Below are 24,856 nucleotides of genomic sequence, written 5' to 3' on the forward strand. Positions count from 1 at the left end.
ATTTTAAGTTTATTGGATATAAGTTTATTGGCTATGCAGTATAAATGGATGTACCTCATCTTTCTCATTAATGTGAAAGTGGGTGATATAATGAAGAGGGCTATAATGTCTAAACATTGTTGTGTTGAGAGTTTGAAGTAGTGACTGACATCAGAGCTTAACTAGATAATAAAGGAGCTCAACCACTTAAAGGAAAAATAAGGACTTGTTGGAGAAAGATGATGATGGAAGACACAATAAGCTCAAAAAAACAGCCACAAAGTGATGAAATCAGAATATTATCAAGGCATCATTTTGGGATTTGCTAGTGACTCTTGAACAAAGGCATTCACGGCTTGCTCAGATTTTGACTCATTCATTTAATTCATCTGAGATGGCTGCTCTCTCGTACAACAGCCAGCCGCGAAATCCCTTTATGCAAAAGTCCCAAGCAAATCCCTAAAATGTATACATTATAACATGGTATAACGCTCTCTACATTTTAACGAGTGTTAGAACGAGGGAATGAACACTTTGGCAGCATGACTCATAAGGTTTGATTTTTTTTTACCTCCTTTTTCTGATAGACACACCCTAGATTTGACGTTTTCACCTTCATGTTTTGATATACACACCTTTGAGTCTCATTCGACATGTGTGATTAGGACCATTGATATGGTGGGTTATCATGAGTTGACCCGCCTAGTCAGGTGCCATGCTGAATGGACGGATGGACCCAGACAGTCCGATGGATCCATCAAAAGGATCCGAATGTTAATGGACATGATTTGGTGTATAGTAGCTAGATCCGAACATGTCCATTGGATCCAAATCCTAATGTCTAAAATTATTTCGGATCATGACCCAGCCTTAGCCCCCAAAAACTTGCTGGGGCCGTCAAAGCATTCTAGATCCGAATGGAAGGCACCAATGTACGAAAATACCCTTTATATGTACGAAAATACCCTATATATATTTATTCATGTTGGGGCATTTTTGTAACATTAAAAGCCCTACTCCAAAGTTCCAACCCACAAACAACGTCTGATTTTTTGGTTTTTTCATTTCGATGAATTCTCCTCTCTCAAGTTTCTTCCCTCATCCTTCCTCAGTTTTAATTGTGTACAATCCCAAAAGCACTCTGAAAATAATCAGACAGAGTATATAGGATCATTTCAACAGATATATGGGGTTTTGAATTTGAAAACCTCACAATCTCTCACCATGCCCATCTCAAACCAAAACCACATTGCAGTATCTTTAAGTTATTGCTATGATTTGGATGTTGAGGGGGTACTCTTTGCTTGCTTCCCTCCCATGTTTCACCCCATCTTTCTCTCACCTCAAACATTCAACAGATATATGGTGTTTTGAATTTGAATCTCCCACCATGCCCATCTCAAACCTAAACCACATTGCAATATCTTCAAGTTATTGTTATGATTGGCATGCTGAGGAGGACCTCTTTGCTTGCTCCCTTCCCATGTTTCTCCCCATCTTTCTCTCAACTCAAACACAACTACATGAAGGAATGCTGCAGGAATCTAACTCTATTTAATATGCGGAAACAGAAATTTTACAAAACACCAACTTGTAATAGACAAGGAAGGGTCACTGATGTTTTAGAAATCATTGGTCGTTTAGATAATCTCTTCCCCTCCACAGACCTGTATTTCTACATGGGTCTACTGAGAAAATCGATCAAGACTAACGATTTTTTAATGGGTAGGTTAGTCCATGTTCATCTCATCAAATTGGGTTTTGAAGCAGAATGTTCAATTTCAAATGTTTTATTGGATATGTATGCTAAGTTAGGAGCTTTGAGGAACTGTGTTCAACTGTTTGATGAAATTCCTGAGAGAGATTTAGTATCTTGGTCTACTTTAATTTATTGTTATGTAAGCCATGGTTTTGATCTAGAAGCATTCCAGTTGTTCAAGAAAACTCAGGAATGTGGGTTGAAGCCGAATCAGTTTATAATTGCGTCGGTTCTAAAGGCCTGTTCTGCCTCTGGGATTCTAGAATTTGGGCTCCAAATTCATGGGTTTATCACTAAAACTGGGTTTGGTTCTGATAGTTTTGTAATGGTTGGCCTTGTTGATATGTATGCAAAATGTGGGGTTTTACCTGATGCACATAAACAGTTCGATGAGTTGCCGAGAAAGAATTCTATCTCTTGGAACACTATGATTTCTGGGTATGTATGGAATGGGTTTTTCGGCAATGCGGTGGAACTCTGCCGAGATATGTGTCGGGCGGGTTGGGTAATGGATCTAGTGACACTGAGAGTAGTAATGAGTGCAGGCTCTGCTTTAGAGAGGATTGAATTTTGTAAAAATATTCATGTATATTCCATCAAAGTTGGGTTGGGTGCTGATAATTTTGTTGTTACAGAGCTTGTCAGATTGCTAGCAAAGCTTGGGGAGGTAGCCTATATGAGCAAGATTTCCAATACCTTTAAAAATCCTGACGCTGCATTGTTTTCTTTAATTATTTCAGGGTTTCATCTACATGGTAAAAAAGAAAAGGCATTGAAACTTGTGGAAGAACTTGTCTCTGGCTTGAATTTGAACCAAGGAGCCCTACTCAGTATCCTTAACTTGTGTTTTGGTAAAGACGAGGGTGGACAGATCCATGGTCTTATTATAAAAGTTGGCTATGAGTCGTATCTCTGTATTGGCAATGCTTTGATCTCCATGTACATAAGAAGTGGAAAAATGGAGGATGCAATTGTATCATTTACTAAGATGCCAGTACGCGATTTAGTTTCATGGACTGCTATCATGGCGGGCAATGTTCAGAACCATCAATTTAGTGAAGCACTTGAGCTCTTTTGTGCTTTTAGAAAAACTGGAATAGTTTTGGATCAATATATTGCTGCCACAACTATCAATGCGTGTACCGGTCTTCGGGCTATAGAACTAGGCAAGCAGATCCATTCATTGGTATTAACACTCGGGTTTGAGTTCTGTGACTTTTTGACAACATCTCTTCTTCACATGTATGCAAAATGTGGGTATATGGACACTGCTAGTAGATTGTCCTCCTTGATGGTCTCCCCACACAGTGTGGTTTCAGTAAATGTTATGCTTTCTGGTTATTGCTGGAATTCTCAAGCTGGGAAGGCTGTTGAACTCTTCAGGAGGGAGTATCAGATGGGAATGGTTCCTGATCACTTCACCTTTTCTACTGTGCTTGGGGCCTGTGCTGATCTGAGGCTCATGGAGGTGGGTGAGCAGATACATTCTCGTATAATCAAAAGTGGTCTTGGATTTTCCGATGTTATTGTCGGAAATGCCATTACAAACCTCTATGTCAAATGTGGAAGCATAACCGATGCTTGTAAATCGTTCTTTGGGATGAAAAGGCAGGATGCGAATTCTTATGCTATGTTGATGTTAGGTTATTTGCGATATAGAAATAGCAGGGCGGCTCTGAGATTGTTCTATCAGATGCACCGGACTGGGTTGCGTGCTAACCCAGTTGCTTTTGCGGTTATTTTACAAGGCTGTGCTGATTTGGCAGCTATTGAACCAGGGAAACAAATACATGCCTATGTTTTGAAGATGGGTTTGATTTCGGATATTTGCATAGGAAGTGCATTGGTGTCAATGTATGCTAAGTCAGGATACACAGACGGGGCGAGAAAAGTTTTTGATGAGATGTCAATTAGAGATGATGTCTTGTCAAATGCGATGATCACTGGGTATTCACAGATTGGAAACAGAGATAGAGCATTTGAGGTGTTTGAATTGATGAAGTGGGAGCAAGTAAATCAAGATTATTTTAGCTATGTGGGTGTTTTAAGTGTTTGCGCAAGTTCTGCCGCTCTTATGCAGGGAATGTGTGTCCATGCCCGTGTGGTTCATAGCGGACTCGAGTCCGATGTGTCTGTAGGGAACGCATTGGTAGATATGTATGCCAAATGTGGGAGCATAAGGGAATCGTGGGATGTGTTTAAGAAGATGAAAGTAAGAGATTTGGTTTCTTGGAATGCTATGGTTTCGGGTTTTGCTCAACATGGATGTGCAAATGAGGCACTAAAGCTGTTTGAGGAAATGCAAATGGAGGGGGTAAAACCAGACCATATTACTTATATAGCTGTATTGTCAGCTTGTAGTCATGTTGGTTTGGTCGATGAAGGGATTATCCAATTCAAGTCAATGAAAGAAGATAGTGGAGTGATGGCACTGGAGGAGCACTATGCTTGTATGGTTGATATACTTAGCCGAGCTGGGAGGTTAGATGAGGCTCACGGATTTATAAACGAGATGCCGATGGAGCCCAGTGGAATGGTGTGGAGAACTTTGTTGGCTGCTTGTAAAATCCATGGGAATGAGGAGTTAGGAATGAAAGCAGCATGGAAAATTCTTGGTGACAAGAGAGATGATTCAGCGGCTCGTGTTTTGCTGTCAAATATATATGCAATGCACGGGAGATGGGTTGATGTGGAGATTGTCAGAAATGAGATGAGAGGTAGGGGAATGAAGGAGCCTGGTTGTAGTTGGATAGAGATAAAAGATGAAATGGAGGTTTATCTTGTTGGTGGAAAGAGAAGTGCAAATGCTTCTCAAAGCTTGCTGGAATCTAAGAAGCCTCCGCATGGTTTTGCTTTTCACATCCGAGACTGGGGATAATTTTGTTTTGTCATTTTAGCGTATGGAAATTCAAAGAATTCTTGCTAGATTGATTCATCTGCAGCTTCTATTCAGCAATTATACAAGAAACCCAGCAGAGTATACAAGTGGAAGTATAGGTTAGTAGTAATTAGTTTGAGTACAGTGATTGAGATTTTCCTTCAGTATTGTGTTTAATCTTCACACTGTTTATTTACGTATATGGAAAAGAAAATCTTATACCTATGTTATTTTCTTGTCAAATTCAGGTCATATACAAATTGATCATTTACTCGCTTACTGTGCACATCTGGACTCCGGAGGAATATTGCCTATGACTGGTTTGTTGGAATTTTACCTTTTGAAAAGAAAAAAGTTATGATGTTCAGCTCAAAAAATTCAACGCCGGTTTCTGAAGATATCAAACAAGTTGAGTTATCAGGGCGGGCAGCCAAACATAGAATTATGGCCCAGAAAGGCAAATGTGGCTTCGGAGACAAGGCTCCTTGCGCAGATGAGGTATGCCTTGTATATATTGATGTAATTGTTGCTAAAAGCCTTTTCATGGAATGGGATATTGTTAAGGCTGAACTGATCAAGTGTTGAAGCTGATGGCGTTTAACATACCCTCATATGGCATTTAACATTGTTGAAGAGTGTGGAAGGGTATTTTAGTCATTATGTGCAATATTGAGGCTATTTTAGTCTTTGTACCATGTAACCCTATTTGGACTCCTACATATACATCATATTACATGAGAGCTCCTTAGTGGAGACTCACTATTTTCTCCCTCACTCTTCTTCTTCTTTCCTCTTCTCCTTATCCATTCTACAAACATGACCAACTGAGAATGGAGAGTGCTATCAATCCTCTGGTGACAGTATCTTCTTTTATTCTTTTATGTTTTTTCTTAATGAATCCCTGTATATTAGGCTTATTACTCAGCTTGCAATACCAAAATTTGAGTAATCCAGTACTACTGCATCATCAATTTGTACAAATTGTTATTTTTATATTATCTCTGCCTCTGCGTTATTCTGTATAAGTTTTATATTATTGACCTCAAAAGACAGTTCCCTGAATAACAAGTCTGCGGCGAAGCACCATAGCACTCAGGCATGGTGGTCTTCTTATTCGGGAGGAACAGGTCCGACTGTAATGGTGGGGCTGTTGGGTTATTGCCGTGGTTGGTCATGGCACTCGACCACAATGCCAGGCCATGGCGTCTGACTGTGGTGCTTTGGGTGACCTTTTTATCTGGTGGCTCCCCTCCATGCCTATTTTTTTGTCCCATTTATTATGTAAGGCCCACATTAAATTATCCATCTGTCTGATGGACCCCATGGATTTTTTTTCTTATCACAAATGATAGGGAAGGTCATGAGATCGACAACATTTGCTTGAGGAATAATGCTCTCCTCGGTAAATGGTTTTGGAGATTGGGCAAAGAGCGGTTGCTACAGGGGGAGTGGAAGGATGGGTGTGGAGAGAGTTAGGTAGGGGTAGAAGCTTTGGTGCATGGAGGCCCATTTGTGGCATCAAAATTGAGTTCCTATCGCTGGGGGGGGGGGGGGGGCGGTGGTTGTTAATTCTTCTTTGTCACAAGTATCCGAGAACTATATAGGTTAGCATGTGAGAAGGGAAGTCGTGTTGTTGATAGCTATGAGTGGGGTAGGGTAGTTTGGTTTTGGGTGTGGCATTATAATTTCAAGGATGAGGAGATTGTTTCCTTGATTCATCTCCTTGGTCGTTTACACAATATCTTTGTGTCGTCATTTATCACTGATGGAGAATTTGGGCCCAGACCCCAGACGGGAATTCTCTCTTTGTCATTTTTTCTTTTGTTTGTGAGGGGACCCCAATCTTCATTCAAGTGGTCGCATGTTTGGTTCGCTAGCACATTGCTGAAAATTCAAAGCTTTTGCTGGATGGTGGCCCGTGAAAGGGTAAATACTTACAAGCGCCATGACCTGTATGATTTGATATTTTGGTTATCTATTGCTTGTTTTTCTCACTTTTTGCCTTCTTAATTGTTTGTTACTTCCCAAAAAACAAACTGCAAAATGTATGCTTCTTGGGCATACAAAACAATGGAAGACACGTTACAAAATAAAACTTAATATAAACTGACAAAGAAGGTTCTTGTTAAGAGATTACAGCTATAACGTGTGTGCTTGAATCCATGCTGCAGTGGTAGAAAAATTGTTGAACTGAAAAGGCTAATTTTTCTGGTTTAAGTATCATTAAAATGTTCAATCGCTGCTTTCATTAACACTGATTTAACCAAAAGAAAAAGGAGAGTATATAAAGAACTCAGGATGCCCAGATTACTACTATGGATATAAACAAGAGGTACATGTGGTGAATAATTCTGAGATCTTTGATCAGCTTTAACTTCCAGTTATTTGCACAATCACCGGAGAAAGGTATTCTTATGATGTCTTCAGAATTAAATTGATCGATACTTGATATGGCTGTCACATGAAAAATGGTGTCAGTCCATGAAAATGTGAGGTTTTCCAAATTGTGTCTTTACAAAGATATGTAGATGTACCATTGAAAAAAAGAAAGATATGTAGACGTTCATGTCAAGCCCAATGTGAAGGAACATTGAAATGGAAAAAAATGGTTTCAGTACCCTTATGGTTATTTTCATAACCTTGGACTGGACTGATTGTCTTTACATTTGCACGAGCGGGAACCGATACCAAATTGCTTGGATAAATTTGGAATGCTACTTATTAAACTGATCTTAATGTACACCTGATGAATGAGGTAAGGAAAGAATAATCTTGAAGCATTTCCACACTTTCTAACTTGATTCTACTGTCTGTCTATTCTTCCAAACAAGGGGGGCTACAAGCATCCAAACTGCAAGCATATTAACCATAACATTCAGAATTATGTAACAAAAGTGACATTAAAAAATCAGGATTATAAAGTAATAGCAGTTAAATATTTTAATTATGAAAAAATTTAGCAAAAAATAATGTGGCATCTTCACGAGATTTCAAGTACTTACTGTAAATACATGCTGCTAACCATTCATTCACAATTCTGACCCAAGTACTGGTCCATCCAACATCTATTGTCCATCTGCAAAAGACGAGCATTTCTTTAGCAAAGAAAGGGCAACATAATTAGAATAAGATTAACTCTTCTAACTTTTATTACCTTTCAGATTATATCATCTTTTCCATAAATGAAAAGCATTATCGATTGGTGACCAGGAAAAAACTTGTTGAGAACAAAATTTTGCAATTGAATTTACACAAATTCAAATTAAGTTTTCCAGAGAATTCAGTTTCTATGGTCAGGACTCGGGATCCTGGATGAGCTCAGTAATGGTTTTTAGGAACCAAACTTCAATATAGTTATCATCTTTACTCACTCCAATTGGGTAAGCCGTGCAGTTTTGATTTTTTGAGCACAGTGAATTCAGGAAGCATTACGGATGCATTTAGAAGAAGAAGAGGTTTGGCTAGTCCCAAAAATCACATCAAGAATTCCCTTGGCTTGGCTCATAGAAAGTGTTGTGGGTTGGATTCTGAGATTCTAAAACCAACACAACAGTTTCGGTGTTTAGGACGCTAATAACAGAAATGAAAGAAAAACATAGGTTAAAAGAGTTTGTCACGAAAATATCAAAACATCTCAATAGATTGTAACAATTTTTTTTCAAAATTTGTTGTGGGAATAAAAATATAAAATTGTTTAAATGATAATAAAATATACAAATACAATTAAAATTAACTAAAATGTTTGTGTTAAAATTTCAATGTTTATATTATGCTATAAGTCAGTTGTAATTTGTAAACAATTTGTACTAATGTTCTTGCAAATTGTCCATGTAGATATGATTGAAAATCTTATCGTAATTGTAACTTTTCAAGCCTTCCTGCTCTCAGGCACGGGACCAACCAAGAAGCCCTTAGGAATCATACCTCTCTCATCAGCTCCCAGTTTTGTAATGGGCAACTGAATGTTGGTCTGCTTGTCTAGATCTGTGGTGTGAGATGAAAAATGTCTTTAAAGTTAAATGAAGGTATGTACTTGGGAGCTGCAGTTTTGCCCTTTCTCTTCATCTTTTCTGTTCTTGAAATATCTTGGGGACATCTTTTAGGTGGTTTGAGTTCATAGGAAGGTTGCCATCACCAGAAATCTATTGAATCTGATCTGTTATTTGGATGAGTATTGAAGTTGCATCATCAGTCTTTCCGCTAGATATTTACTCCCCCATAATTGTTTTTCAATTCATCATTCAAAATAAATAATTGTTTATTCAATTCCATGTTGGAGGCTGAAATATTTACATAGATTACTAGTCTATGCAGCCACCATATTGAGCTAGCATGAGAGATAACTTTGTGTTTCAAAACCAATTAGAGATCCATAGTCTCCATATTCCAATTGTTCATCTGAATTGCTCCAAAATGGTTATTATGGCAAACAGAAGAAAGCTGCATAGTAATTGATACAATCAAACTACACGGGTTCTACTGAAGGTAGAGAAGTTGTGATGAACAAAGTTCAAGGGAAGTAACGGGAAAACGTCAAGGTTGTAAGACCACTGGGATAGTTGTGAGTGGAGCACTTTCCTTCTGAATGAGTGCGTACACTCTGTCAATAACCTTATTATTCTCACACATGCTCTTGCGTCACGAGCAAGTTCTTTCTGTCCTTAAATGTGATACCTAGGCGGATCTCTCCCTTAAACTCAACTCAACAAAGCCTTTGTTCCAAACTAGTTGAGGTCGGCTAATAAATCCTTTAGAAAATTTTCATGAAGAAGGTGAAAGAATCTACCCGGATCAAATTGACTAAGTCTAATCCTGACACTAGTTGGGTTCGTCTACATCTACATGGATCATTTTCTTCCATTCTCTCCTATCCAAGGTCATGTTCTCTGTCATGATCTCTCCCTTCATAGACAAAAATGTAATCTTCCCGCCATGCTTCACAAATGTGTATATGCCATGACAAAATCAATCCAGAATATGTAATAATTAGTGCGGCCGTTAACTAGCTCAACAGTGAGGTAAGTCAGAATAAGGCTTCTGCGATAGTGTACAGAAATTGGAATACAGAACAGAAAAACATTCATCATTTAGGGAGCACGTTGATTGAGTTCTAAAATGCAGGGTCATTTCCATTTTTTTGATCAAGAAGTTGAATATTTCTATAAATTTGGTAGGAATAGAGTTTAAGACGTGAGCACTTACTTTCGCATGGTGTGATGCGCATTCCAGCTAATTAATAGCATTGCGAAGTACATGCTCCCCATGGCAAAAACAAAATGGAAGAAGCCATACCCATATGGAACATCATCTTCTGACTCTACTTCCTCCTTCCTGAACTGCATGTACTATTGTCAGACGTATTCTATTTGAAAGTTTAGTCAACCAAATACAATGTTGTGTTGTGAGTGGATGCACCTGAAATGATTTGGAATCAATCCCAGTCGCAAATGTTGCTATAACCATTGCAAGTAATGCAATAATGAAGCTCTGCTCATAAATGAGGTCTATGATCAGACATAAATAACTTGAATGCATTCATGGACATACAACCTAGGGATAATTACAGAACTTCCAGACTAGGAAAAATGACAGGCACCAGGCTAAACATAATAAAGCTAGATAGAAAACGAAACTGCCACTATAATGATAGAATACACCTGTTTCATTTTAACAAGACCAAGGTGCTTTTGGTCTGTGTTCAGTAAGCTATAATTTGCACTGAATGATTCAGGTGGAAGATTCCAAGAATTTTCTAGTGATTTCAGCGACATGACAACAACAACCAGGGACAATTATAAACGTATTTTTAAGTTTTCAAAGATGAAAAACATCCTGCCGCTTTGTAGCATCCATGCCGACCAGGCTTTTCGCCCCAATGCTGAGGTTATCATTTCTTATTCGTTCTATTGAAAACCAAAATGTTGGCTTGAACTTTAGAAAAGTTAGAAAATTGTAACAGAGTAGTAATTATGATTTATGAACGATCGGGGATGTTTTTAGAAATTAGAGGTGGGTATCTTGTCATTTCCTGGAGAGGAAGTTCTGTAATTTCCATCCTAAAAACTCTTCAGTAACTCTGGAATATTACTATGATTGTTAGCCAGTCTGCACTTCCTGCTGCTGCTTCTGCTTTCTGGACGCAAATCTCAGTTGGCGGTTCACTGTAAACATGGAGATACAATAAAATTAAGATTTAACCAAGCTTATAGCTAGAAACAAGAAAATTATAAATTAAAAAAAAAAAAAAAAAAAAAAACTAAGAATGTGGCAAAATTGCTACAAAAGTCATTCTCAATTATCAACAAGCCAAACAAGGTAGTATGAAGAATTTGCTCCATGCAAGTAAATAAATTGTGGCCCATCATAAAATGATCCATATAAATTATTGAAGCCTAAAAGTTTCTTTTGACCTACAAAATGAATGGGTTGTTTATTATGGTTTAGAAATACTCCCAAGTAGTCCAATTGATAAATTTCAGACTTCCTCTTCTTTGGCTTTTGAGTGGTACTTGATGAATAATAAGGTAATTGTATTTTACCAGCCATGTCAGGAAGGAGGTTTTCTGTTTTGCTTCCATACTATACTGAAATTTCAAAATTGGAAATAAATTAAACTGTACAGTGCATTTTGTTGATGTTTATTGAAGCCAACCACAGGACCTGAGCAGTATAAGCATGGAACAAGTAGCAGATTCAATCAGAAAACATACCTCCTAATAGCACACCAGCAGATAAATACAACATAAATACCCATCAGCCCTGGTGTCAAGAAGCCTCCATTTACCTATTCTAGCGGAAAAGTTAGCAAAGTCTAGAAACAAAATATATAACGGAATATCGAAATAACTTTGTCTAACTGCAGTACCACACAATATAGAAGGTGACTTACTTTTGAGTGGAGAGAAACACAGGTCATCAGTTGAAGGAGCACAAGAGTCCACGTGATAAAGAAAATGTTAAGCACGCAGGACGACTTGGGTACATACCATATAAACATCATTACAATTCCCGAGATTGAAGCAACATAGGCTGCTACTGAAGTTAACAGTACCTGGACACGGCTGCATTTCAAATCCCCTCATAGATTAGCTTCGAAGAATCTTGTTTATTGATAATATTAATATGGAAGCCTCTACTTTGCATGTAGGGTTCATATTTCAACATTTCGTAGTTAAATTTCTTGAATTTCAAGACCAATGAATTAGCAAATTTGTTTTCCTTTTGCCACCACATGTCTAGTTAGTTCTTTCTGCCTCTGGCAATAATCTAGTGCATCATTTATCCAACTTTCCATGCATTACATCAGAGTTTCAAAGCCTCCTTTTTATCAGTTTTTGACTTGCTTCACAAGATCTATCCTTCAGTCACTTTTGTAAACCTTGAATAATGAGGGTGAGGAATATGCCCAAGTCAAAATTGGTTTGTTATTCCAATAGATAATCACAAAAAAATTTGCTACTTGTAAGACAACAAAATAGACCACAAATGAAATAACCATACTACTGCAGTGAGCAAAATAAACATTAAATGACTAGTACTATTATCATAAACACTGCCAACTTGTTGGAAAAGTTTGTGCATCATTTCCAGCTAGAGCACTGTAGTTAGGAACAATTGTTGCTAGTAAATAAGGTTACGCTCATTAGCCTTTCTTGGTGCTTTTTCCTTGCAGAGAAAGAAAAACGAAAAATACCTAGAATGGTGTTCATCTGCTAACTGGTTCTGGCTTTCTGATGCCATGGAGCCCTTCATCCTTCCAAAATGATCACCTATCTCTATTTTTAGATTATGCAATTCTAGATCACATTTCTAAAGAAAAAAGAGAGTACTGGATCACATTCCTTAGTTTAGTTTACTCTAGTATGATATGAATGTAGTTAACCCAATTTTCTAGGTTTGTCATTATTTCGCGTGATACATGTATCAACATTTATTTGGATTCCATCTGCATGGTACTTAAACCATTGTTGCTGGCCTGTGTTTTTGTTTCTTCCCTCTGTGAGCCATACCTTCTAGTGAAAGTCCAATTCAAGGGAAGGTTCCAATATAGGGTTCTCCAGGAGTGCCCAGAATAACCCCATTTTTTTATGGGTGTGCCCAGAATAACCTTCTCATGTTTGATGCATGCAACCTTTACTGGGCTTCCCAAGGAGACTCGGAGTCAGCATTCTTGTGATTCTGTTTTCCATTTTCACCAACAGTTTGGAAGAGACAAGTGCTCACTTCAAGCAGCTCTGACAGAAAAATGTGGGTCCTAATAATGTCGAGTTTCTTTAATGTGAATCTAGGTGAGGAGAGGATATCCCATTCTGTTCAAAACATGTTCTTGAAAGTACAGTCTCTGAAAATGCAGAGAGAAGCATATTTTATAAGAAAATAGCCCACTAATTAATTAGTTCAATATGGCAATTGACATGTCCAAAGCTTATATCATCTCGTTATCTTATCCTACTTTGCAGTTTCAGCTGCCAGTCACAAATGTAAAAAAAAAAGATATATGGGTGATTCCCTTATTATTTCAGCTTTAGAAATAAAAGATAGTAGTAAATAGAATATAATTGAGGTCATCAGAAATAAAATCTGGCCGCCTCAGAGGCATTCTGTAGTGACAATATTTGTTGTGAGAATGTGATTCATACCATTTGTCTGCATACTTCTCTGAACGACAACAATCATTCAGCCATGTTATGAAACTGATGATACTGATGAGTTGAATTAGCAGGAAGAACCTGGAAAGAATTTGCAAAAGATTAAAAAGATGCTCTCCAGATACAAATCTAAGAGGGAGTGACTTGATTTGCAAAGACAAGTTGGGACAAAGAAAAATCAACAGGAAAGTTACCCGGCGCCAATGTGTGCTATCTGCCCTGCAAAAGCATTATTCATTAGTTGGAATGGTGACAAGTAGTGGGCAACTAAATCAGCTTCAGAGCTTCAAAACTTGGAAAAACACAAGCAAAATTATGGTTAGTAGTTGAGGTTAAGTAATCTGACCGTATATCTCAATAACTTGCGTTGGAACAAAAAATGGAAGCCCCATGAAAGCTATCCACATGAGAATCTTGGCAGACCACCACCCAGACTGCCATGAGTCTCGAGGCCCATTCAACTTTGTGGTACCAACCGTTGAAAGAAACATCGTGAAATAGAATATCTAACTCAGAATTAAAGCTCAGTTATTGAATAAGAATAGTTACATATTGAGAAAAATTCTACTCGGGCGAGTTCCTTGTCGTGTCAAGGAGTTTTCAAATACTGCTGCTAACAAGCATGGAAATCCTCCGTTACTGTAATGTCGGGAATTCTTAAAGGGAAATGACATCCGCACAACCATATTTTAATAATTGCACAACCTAGCTCATCTTTTCTTTTTTAATTGATTTGTGAAAGTCTGTTGGGAACTGTAATGACCTTTGATACCTCTTTATATAATAATAGACAAGATGGGTTAGTGCAAATATGAAAATATGGTTGTGCTGATATCATTTCCCTTCTTAAATTGTAGAGAATTCTACCTGTGAAACCGTTTGTACCCTCAAAATAAGGCCAAATGAAATACCCACAGCGATTAGGGGGGGAGAATGAACTTTTTATTTTTCTTCTTGGTATAAAGGGGAACTGTTATTTTGCACCCTCATGTTTTGAGCATGGTTTTCGGTGGAGACCGACACCGAAGCCCATAAAAACCCAAATGGTCATTTATTTCGACCGAAATTCCGGAATTTCGGTTTTCCCGAAATTTGACCCAAAAAATTTATTTTTTTAATATTTCACCAAAATTTAGGCCGAAATTCCTGAAATTTCGCCGAAATTTAATATTGAATAAAATATTACTTTCGGGGTTTTGTACCAGATTTCGACCGAAATTTCGTCAAACTCCGAAACCGGTACCGAAACCGAAATTTTAAACCTTGGTTTTGAGAGACATCCCACTTTTTCTCAAACTTACTTTCGTCAACATTAAATTCATTCGTAAGCTGGCCGTTTGAGTAGTTTTGAAAGGATACAAAGCAACCCAGGCTCACGCGCAGCACACCTTCTGTACCCAGACAATACCTCGTTCCTTTGCATCCTTTTAATCCTGCCCCACAAAACAAGCAGCACAAACCACAAACATTAAAAAAAGATGAATAAGAAGAAGAAAAAGTTCACCAGCTTCCCACTTTTTTCTTAGTATTTCTTAGTTTTTTTTTTTTTTGTCCTGTGTTTTTCGTAAGTAATTTTCATGTTTCCTTAACAAGTGAGACAATGATGCGGATGGGCAACATTTTATAGTGAATGATCCGGGCATCGGACAATCCTAACCGTCCAATGTACCTGTTAATGGGCAGTTGAAAGGAACATGTCAACAGTCCACATGCAACAGCCATAAATACATTGATCGGATGGCTGGGATCATCCACTGAGGGATCTTTGGTTCATGGGGGCAAGATGTCGGACGGTCCGTATCAAGCAATAGTGGGATTGGTGTGGTGGTAGATAGCATCCATGAAAGAACCGTCTGAAAATTATTTTTTTAGAAGGTACCAAAGAATTTTATTCCAATAAACCAATGATGGTTATGGGGACAAGATGTCCCCATTACATAGATACATTAGAGTAGAGAGAAATCATGCATAGCCTATAATATGAAAAAACCAATCACTCCAAAAGCTTTAGCTGTTGGAGATCTTTTGTACTATAACATATAAAGGAGTGCTAGCAAGAAGATAGTGTATTATGTCAGGGCAAAGGCTATCGCAATCTACACACCCTGATATAATAGACCCCACACAAAATGCTCCCAAAATTCAATTACATGGTTCCAAAATCCACCTCAAAGTAGTGCTTATATGTTAAAAATTTTGTACCTTACAACAATATCTCCTAAATTCTTCGACCTATTACTTTGCAAATTTGTAACATTTTTTTATGGGTAAAAAAATATTTACCGAAATAGCACCCTAAATAGTCCAAAAATATTTGCAACTTATCAAAGTTTGTGAACCATTACTTACCGAAATAGCACCCTTAAGAGTCCAAATTTGTCATGTATATTTAAAAATATTTAGTACCAATCAAGGTTTCAAAATTTGAATTTGGTATACATTTCAGCCATAAAAAAAATGAAAATATGTTTGTTTCAATTAAATTTTTTGAAGAAAATCTTGTAAAATCATACAATTATATAGAAATATGGGTGAATGATGAATTTTTTAAATTAAACTTCAAGAAGTGCTAGAATAATTAAGCACAAATATATGCTTAAAAATCATCGTAGAAGTAGGGCAATCATCTGTAACAGTTTAATGATATCGACACCTAGTGACATGTGTGACAATGAATCTCTAAAAATTCATAAGTACCACATTTTAGATGAAATTTATATAATGCTTATACATAATAATAGGAAGTGATATATTCGCCCCATTTTCTTCTCCGGGACACCCAATCTAATATATTTATGACTACTCCTTTTACACTACAAGGGGTGGCCCGGGGAAGAAAAGAGGGAGAATGTATCATTTCATATACATAATACTTTGCATGTAAACTTTACATTACTTTGTAAGCTTATCTAAAACCTTGTAAATGTAAAGTTTCCTTTTAGTATTAAATATCTTATAATCTCTAACTGTAAATTTGTTTATGGCTATTAAAATATTCTATACATGGAAATTTCTGTCGGCTTATTAAATATCTTATAAACTAAGGTTATTAATTTAAAACCCACTGTTAAATACCTTATAAATGTAAATTTGTTTATCGCTATTGAAAATCTTATACATGAAATTTCTCTTTAACAGTTAAATACCTTATAGATGTAAAGTTATTCATGATTATTAATTAAATACCTTAAAATTTCAGCTCCTTCTCTATTTCTAAGAATTTATTAATAAAAGCATGTAGTTTTTGCATGAATAATGTGCACCCCATAGCAATTGCCCTTTTCTTGTAGTTCTTAAATCCCTTTATATTTTTAAATTATGATCGGTGATTCGGTTCTGGTGGCAGGCAAACCAACCAACTTATGAGACCCATTGTTTAATATTCGAATACACCGAAGTTCAGTGTATGACAAGAAACCCTTCTTCAATTTCAAACTATATATATGCAATATACGTGAATCAGAAACGAAGAAGAGAAAGAAGATGCTTACTCTCTAGCTCGGACAACGTGCTCTGGCCATAGTCCCGTACCATCCACGCCAACAGGTTGGTTAAGAGAAAAATCAAGCCATAAACATATCTTGCCATCCAAGGATTGGGTCCCATGAAGAACTGGGTACAGAAAGACTTCTCCATTAACTCCATGTATCTTTTGCTCTTCATTTCGTATTCTTCTCCGCACCGCTCGTTATTATTACAGCAAGGAGACCTCATTTCCCTTGGTTCACGATGATAATTCCTTCTTCTTTCTCCTGTAATTCAACCAATAATCAGTTTCTGTCAAGAACCAGATGGAGAGAAGGAAGAAAACCCAAATTCTACTCTACTCATTGCTTGTTCTCTAGCAAGATTACGTTTATAGTGAATACAACTATACAAGTTTATTGGGAAATAAATGCTGTCTAGTGGTTTTGGTTGCTACGGCACGCTATATGCAATTTTAGCTAAGATGGTTATGCACTAAAAGCAGCTACGAAACCGCCTTACCAACCGATTTGCTTGAGAGAGAGAGAGAGAGAGAGAGAGAGAGAGAGAGAGAGACGGCTTTATTTCCTTTTGGTTTTCTGTTTGGGAGAGATTTTCTTTTCGTTGTCTGTATGGTTTGAGAGAGAGCTTCTATTCTTTTTCTGTTTTGTTGGGTGGTTTAGGATCACACCTTTTTTCTTTTTTTGTCTCTCTTCTCTTCTCTTTTCCATTTTCCTTAATAGGGAAATGATAACAGCACAACCATATTGTTTTGAAATTTTCACTAGCTCATCTCGTATTTTAGTGTTTAAAGAGCTGTCAGAGGCTATTACAGTTCACAAGAAGCCCTCCAAGCCAATTGAAAGAGAAAAGACAAGCTGGGTTTTTGCAATAATTAAGATATCACTTCCCTTTCTCTAGTTCCCTTTTTTTCAGTGGAGTAATCTCTAGAATCACCTGAACCTCACGTTTAGTTTGCTTATGGCAACCTATTTTCTAGGATAACATGTAAAGGAGAAGAGATCTCCAAACCAATTTTGTATATAGAGTCCCTTTATACAGATAGCAGGCACGTGGGACCCATGAAGAGAAAGGGAGACTTTGATTAAGAATTTAAAATACAATGATTGAATCGAACATGGATGCGGCCACAGGATGAGTATACATGTGGCCACAGGATGAGTGGTCTTGATCATTAATTCATTGAAACGATATATTGTTTTGGTGGATCTAAAAGAGTCATACCTTACTCGAGCAGAGAATCATAGTACATCAATTACTAGAAAGTATGAAGAATCATAATTATTTAGGAGTTTGGTCCCTAATTGGTCGGTATAATGGACCCACCCACATGATAAAGGCTCTTGGTGACTTTCTGAAATTCTCTCCCTTGTGGGTGGCACAAATGTACAGCAGAAGCTAAGAGACACATTTCGTAATCAAAAGATACCGAATCCTACAAATTAACGGTTAGTTACAAATTAATGGACAAGGACATTTTGGAAATAGTGTGTAAGGGGTGCAACTAAGGCCGGGTTGGGTCGGGTTGAGGGCGACCCGACCCAACCCGATTTCTAACCCGACAATGTTCAACCCGACCCGAGGAACCCTTTTTCCCAACCCGACCCGAGCCGAGTTCAACCTGACCCAACCCGAATTTTTAGGCTTACAGAAAAAATTTCATAACAAATGTCAGGTTGAACTCGGGTCAAGTGGCCCAAACCCTCAACCTGAACTCAACCCAAGTTGGGTAAACTGAACCGAACCCGACCCAAACTCAACCCTACCCGACACAATCTTTTTTAACCCGACCCGAGTTGCACCCCTAGTGTGTATGAGTGAATTTGCAATCAAATTGGGAGGCATTTTAAGAATAAATGGCACAAGAAATAGGCACACACTATGCATGCATGTTATTCACGCAAAGATAATATACATGCTTTAATGATACGATGAATGATAGATAAAAGGGCGCCCTTTCATAAAGAGCCGGAAGAGGGGCCTTGATTGGATCCACGTCATTTAGTGCAACTGAATTTACTTTCTCAACCGATTTTAAAAAGTTACCGAAATTGATGTGGTGTGATCCAATCAAGGGCCCTTTTCCTGCTCTTTATGCAAGGGTGCCCTTGCATCTAGCACTCCTCGTATGGATATATAAACATAGAGCCATAGCTTAAAATGCAAGGTACTTAATATCTATAAAGAAATTTACATTTATAAGGTATTTAATTGCTATAGGGATTGATGAGTTCACTATTGCTTGAAGAAAACATGCATCTGCCAAATATGTTAACCAGAAGGAAAGTGATAAATCGACTTCCAAATATCTTAAATCTACCCCTGTGTCTTTCTCTCTCCTCTTTATCTCTCTAACCCAGAGGAGAGAGAAAGACACATGGGAGTCGATTTAAGATATATGGGGTTGATTTATCACTCCCCTAAATAGAGATAGTAAAAGTAAGATAATTTTTTGCTTGTTCTCACTTCAATGATGGGGGCGTTTGGATACACGGATTTTACAATCCAGGTTTTTAGTTTGAAAACAGTGTAAAGGAGGGTTCATGATCAAGCGTCCTGACAGCGTTTCTTGGATTTTAAGTGAGAAATTCGGGTTTTAAAAATCTCTCCTGCATCCTGAGATTTCTAATACCTGGAAATATGGGAGGATCTGCTACTCTCTTGCTGTCGGAAAGAAGGGTGAGAAGTAAAAAATGAGTCAAAAACGACGGCTGGTCCGCTTCTTCTGTTGTCTCTTAACTACAATTTTGAAGAAATCCCGGATTCTAAAATCCGTGTATCCAAACAGCCCCTAATAGAAGAGGAAAGTAGAGCCATCTCCCAAAGCAGACATTGATCATATCCCACAAAGAGGAAAGTAGAGCAAAGGAAACCTAGAAACATGAAGTCCCAAACACCAAACAAAGGTCCTCGAGGAACAGATTTATTTTCCTTGTGGTTCCAGATGACCAAGAAACGGGGAATGAAGCTAATTATCAGTCAGAGATTATGCATAAGTAGATGCAGATGGAAAAGACTCCATTGAAGTTCCAGAGGGAAAAGTCAAAGAGGATGCTTGTGAAAAGGCTGCCCCCGAAGTTTCAACCCCCAGAGCCGAAGAGTCATTCAAAATCAGCTATTGAAGATGAGTCAAAGAGAAACAAAGAGCCTAGGCAAAAAGCTCGAAAAAAGAAAGTATCATGGGTGGATGAGCATCATCTAGTCAATTTGAACCCAGTTGAACAAGAGGACAATGGAGAAGAGAGCCTAGAACTAGAGGAATCAAATGAATCATAGCAGAAGGTTCCAAAGAAAAGTTGTCTAAGACGCTCTCAAAGAACCCAACATACTCCCATCACACTAGGCGATTATGTAACTCATGAGTATTGACCAGTTCTAATTAGTGTTTAAAAATGTGAATGTGACGCGGAACACGGCCAAGAAAAATCCTTGTCGACTCGGCGCGGACGTGGCCAAGAGCGCGGTTGACATGGTTGATGCGGTCATAACAGGAGAGTCAAAGGAGTTCTTATTAACCCAGTAGGGCAAAACGCGGGATACGGATAAGATGCAATGCGGAATGCTGCCAAGGTAAAAGGGAGTATCCTTCTCGACTCAGCGTGGACGCAATCATAACTCGGGAGAGTCAAAAGAGTTTTTACTGACTCTCTAGGGTAAAATGCGGAATGCGGATGCGGTGGAATGCGGAACGCGGCAAAGGTAAAAGGGAGTATCCTTGTCGACTCAGCACGGGCGTTATCATAACTCGGGAGAGTCAAAAGAGTTTTTACTGACTCTATAGGGCAAAATGCGGATGCGGTGCAATGCGGATGCGGTGCAATGCGGGATGCGGCCAAGGTAAAAGGGAGTCGACTCGTACGAGTTCCGAGTCGATTTAACGGGTTTTTAAACATTGGTTCTAGCTTTTAGGTTTAATGTTAGTCTACCCTGAGTTTTGGATCTCTCTCTCTCATGTTTTCCAAGTTAGGGATGGCATATATTGTGCCCGTAAATGTATCATCTATTTCTTTATCTAATAAACGAGTAAGGGTCCCCACCAAAACCCAGTTTACCTATAAAAAAACTATGTTGGGAAGGGATTTTATTATTAAACTATTGTAGAAACTGGATGGGTTAGAGGCAAGGTTTTGTGTCATCTTCTTGTAAATTTTATTTCCTACTAATAAAATTGTAGGTGCCGCCTAAGGTAAATTCCGGGTTAAGAAAATCTACAAAATACAAATGCTGTTCCAAAACGCTCCCTCCCAAAAAACTGCAAATTTGCAACCCTGTCGAACTATAAGTTTTGTTGATGAAAACTAAAAATACTACAACACCCTCTTCAATCTAATCGACATTTAAAAGGAAAAAGAAAAAAAAAAAGTTGTTTATACCTTCTTGTATATGATCGAGAATCTACGAAAATAACAGAATTCAAATATCTTCCAGATAGGGAAAAGAGAAGAAAAAAGGAAGCGTGTTTGGAGAAAATGTAGGATCGTATAAGTCTAAAGGGCAATGCATGGCACAGATGTATTCGAAAGACGATAATACCCCTCTCTTTTATAGTTGTGACCACAGGCTTAGGTAGGTGATTTCCAAAAAGGCGGGGCAGTACTGGTCTTTTTACTCACGTAAGTAACAAGCTGCTTCTCTTAAGAATGAAAATGACTAAAAAATCTAAAAAAATGCAATTCTTTCGTTCAATCTTTGGAAAGAATAGCAGAAAAAAGAAGATAAAAAATCCTACAAATTCATAAAATCAAAATTTTAAAAAATAGATCCGATATTTTTGAGAAACAAATCATATATTTCGAAACGAAATAAATCATGTATTTAAAGTATTTTTAATTTTTCACCAATCCACATATCTTCAAGACTTTTTTTTTATAATGAAATTCAAAGAAAATCATGCAAATTCACATAAGATCATGCCATCTATACACCGGAAGGTGAAAATTGAGAGCCTTAGTAGGAACTGTTTTGCTATGTATTAGATCTGATGAGATCTGACCGTTGGATCATCAAATATTAGATGGAAGATGAGAGGTAGTTAGGAAATGGTTTAGATTAGGATTGTCATGTTTATCTGTAAGTGCTTATATAATCACTGATTATTGGTAATAAAAATCAACCGACATTAGTAGAATTCCCTAATCTTATCATAGTAATGTCAATCATTTTCAGGAAATGCAATTAAACGATCTAAAAGAGCATTATAGAAATGATGTTGAGATAGATTGGTATAAAAGAAAGAAAAAAAAAGGAAAACAGTAATCAAAGGCATAAAATCAAGAGGGGAAAATAAACATCATGGAAGAGAATTGCGATCTATACCTGAAATCGAAAGCAAGAACACTTCGGATCCTCGATTTCCTTTTCCTCATTCGAGGATTCAAGCCTGAAAAGAAGTTAAAAATAGATTTAAAGTTATTTGAAACTGTTTTAGCTCCAGATCTATACGGGAAGAAGCTTCTTCTAAAAGCATTAATTCGAGCGTTAATGTCGGAGAGAAAGAGAGTCTGTCTGTTTGAGAGATTGCTTTATTAGAGCTTTTTCTAGAGAGAGAGAGAGAGAGATTAGGATTTTTTTTTCCTTCTTTTTCCCGCCGAATGCTTTTTCGTTTGGGAAAAAGAGCGTAATGTAGAAGGACGAACCATTCTTCTACTTCACCGGAAAGATAATTTCGGATTCATAGTTACGAAAAAGCCCTTGTATTTTAAAAAAGAGGGGTTTGTTAGGGTACATCGCAAAAGTCAATTCGCGGCTGGTCTGTCGCATGTCAGACCATCTACCTGGTGAATGGAGACAACAACATGCGACAGGCCAGCTGCAAAATGACTTTTGCGATGGACGCTAGCAATTCCTTTTAAGGGATAAAAAAGAATCAAATGTGGTAATGTAGATTGTAGAGGTATACTTAAATTGTGGGCGGACTTTAACGCTTTTTTGACGTCAAATCACGTTAATAGAGGGGCGGATTATCCTACAGTGGGGGCGAAAAAGTCATTACCCATACTTCAATACGCACAAAAATAAAGGCCCCACTTTGGCATATGGGTCCCACCTTTGAATGATCTGAGCCGTCCATTTAGCAGGTCTTGCTTTCAATTTGATATCACAAATAAATCACGGGAATCACTCATGATTACATCCAATAATATCTAATTTCTCTCATTAGAGATGGAGCATAAAAAAAACTACATCGGGTGAGGGTCCACACTCAACCACAAACTTAGGACTGCATGATTGGCGTGATTTTGGGCTATAGAATAAAGCAAACCCTATCAAATGGACGGCTCAGATCATTCAAAAGTAGGACCCACTATTTTGTAGTGGGCTTGCTGCACCATACTGCAATGAGGTTGCGCCCAACTGATTCACTCCTCACTAGTAAATAGGGTTGCATTTAAAAAAAAAGGGAAATGATATATTCGTCCCCTTTTCTTTCCCAGGCCACCCCCTTATAGGGTGAAAGAGCAGTCATAAACACATTGGAGGGGTAGCCCCGATAAGAAAATGGGGTGAATATATCACCGCTGGTCTGATTGCCTTATTTTTTATTAAGATTCCGATTATGTATACATGTCCTTGTGACAAAAGGTTGTCGGCATGTGCATATTTTTCCTTCGAAGAGGCTGCTGTTAGATCAAATATCAAGGGCGGCACTGCTTCAAGTGCAGTGCACGCCCACTCATCATATAAAATCTTGTAAATATATTTAGGGAAATGTTATCAGCCCAACCACGTTTTGATATTTGGACAAATGAAGCTTTTCTTTTCTTTTTTAGTTGGCTTGTCAGTGCTTTTTGGGAACGATAATGACCTTTGATAGCTCTTTAAATAATAAAATATATATAAGATGTGTTACTGCAAATATCAAAACATGGTTGGTTGTGCTGATAACATTGCCCTATATTTATTGTAAATGAAAAAAGAAAAATACTTTCATTCTTTTTTTTTCCTTAAACGCTTTCCAAACACTTTTCAAATTTTCAAACATTTGCCTCAGTGAATTATTCTCAAATTTTAGGCAAATGTTTGGAAACCATGAAAGATTATTATATGGGCCCGAGTGTGTGAGAGTGGCGGAGGAGGGAGAGACTTGAGTTGGTAGGAGTGAAGAGAGCATTAGCAAACCCCTAAAAATAGTGAAAATTTTTTACCTTTTCTGAAATTGGTATTTTGTTTTCCTGATTTTTTAGGAGCTTTTCCGACTCTCTCTCACATATAGCCCCACAAATATTCCATAGAATTTTTTAGGGAAATGCTAGCGTCCATCGCAAAAGGCATTTTGAGGCTGGTCTGTTGAACACCAGACCAGCGACCCAGACCAGCGACCCAGCCCAGCGACCCTGTGAATGGAGACAAAAGCTGTTGTCTCCATTCACAGTGGCTGGTCTGACGTGCCTTTTGCGATGGACCCTAGCAAATCCCTTTTTTTTTAAAGGATGCCAGACATAGTCTTAAACAAAATTCTTACCTTCCTTGTGAAGGCTACAAAAGACAAGATAACATGAAAAAAGTGAATGATCCCTCTTTATAATAAAGTAGGGTGCGGTTTAGCCTTCAAATCAACTTTGATTGGAAAAAAACAAGCGGAGATATAATCATTTGCACGATGCCTCTGCTTTTCTTTTTCTTTTATTTTGACTACTAAGAACGGAATTTATTCCTGGGAAATGGCAATCGCGTTGGGGGGGGGGGGGGGGGGGGGGGGGGAGGGACTCTTAATATATATAAATAATCAGATGTTAGGCTAGCCCACCTGTTACAATGGTTACTAACTTACTATGTTTCGATTCCTCAGGCCTTGTTTGTTTTGGATTTTGAGTCCAAAAACTGATTATTAGAATCAAAATTACATGCACTCCTCAACCCAACCTGATTTGGAAAAAACAGGTTAAACGGGTCAGGTTAGGGTTGAGAGATTTAGAGGTGGGTTGACCATCTTCGACCCAAGGCTCAGGTAAGGGTTGAAGGAATGCTATCTCGGGTTAGGAAACGTGTTTCATTTGTTTTGAAATTCGAAAGAGTATTTTTCGTAATTTTAGCAGTAAAATGAGTGATTCTCCAATTTCATTGGTTCACATGTCATAATGAAAATCTTAGGTTTCCAGTCGGTCA

At 37.8% G+C, this 24,856-nt stretch overlaps 2 protein-coding genes across 6 annotated transcripts; one reads left to right on the forward strand and one right to left on the reverse strand.

Moving 5' to 3' along the window:
- The first annotated feature begins 1,004 nt into the window (after positions 1-1,004).
- LOC143847254 (pentatricopeptide repeat-containing protein At2g13600-like) lies at positions 1,005-6,145 on the forward strand. The gene is made up of 2 exons (XM_077356026.1): positions 1,005-4,735; positions 4,865-6,145. The coding sequence occupies exon 1, from the start codon at positions 1,419-1,421 to the stop codon at positions 4,614-4,616; it is 3,198 nt and encodes a 1,065-aa protein (XP_077212141.1). The 5' UTR covers positions 1,005-1,418; the 3' UTR covers positions 4,617-4,735; positions 4,865-6,145.
- A 553-nt stretch (positions 6,146-6,698) lies between these two features.
- LOC143847261 (uncharacterized) lies at positions 6,699-22,330 on the reverse strand. Of its 5 annotated transcripts, XR_013234986.1 has the most exons (14): positions 22,067-22,330; positions 16,756-17,016; positions 14,624-14,697; positions 13,611-13,770; positions 13,459-13,483; positions 13,256-13,345; positions 11,506-11,677; positions 11,327-11,400; positions 10,705-10,777; positions 10,032-10,103; positions 9,819-9,952; positions 7,619-7,692; positions 7,235-7,467; positions 6,699-7,070 (listed from the first exon to the last, which is right to left on the reverse strand). XR_013234986.1 is itself a non-coding variant. In XM_077356053.1 (13 exons), exons 1-12 carry the CDS (start codon positions 16,976-16,978, stop codon positions 7,409-7,411), a joined length of 1,230 nt encoding a protein of 409 aa, XP_077212168.1. In that variant the 5' UTR covers positions 16,979-17,112; the 3' UTR covers positions 6,699-7,070; positions 7,360-7,408. The 5 variants fall into 5 exon arrangements, 1 of the variants encoding a protein (XP_077212168.1); XR_013234988.1 differs by lacking the exon at positions 22,067-22,330 and having other exon boundaries at positions 7,256-7,467; positions 16,756-17,112; XR_013234985.1 differs by lacking the exon at positions 22,067-22,330 and having other exon boundaries at positions 16,756-17,112.
- Positions 22,331-24,856: the final 2,526 nt, after the last annotated feature.

The sequence above is a fragment of the Tasmannia lanceolata genome, unplaced genomic scaffold (assembly GCF_043159265.1).
Source record: "Tasmannia lanceolata isolate RefF3 unplaced genomic scaffold, GAP_Taslan_0.1 ptg000003l, whole genome shotgun sequence".
NCBI classification, from domain to species: domain Eukaryota; kingdom Viridiplantae; phylum Streptophyta; class Magnoliopsida; order Canellales; family Winteraceae; genus Tasmannia; species Tasmannia lanceolata.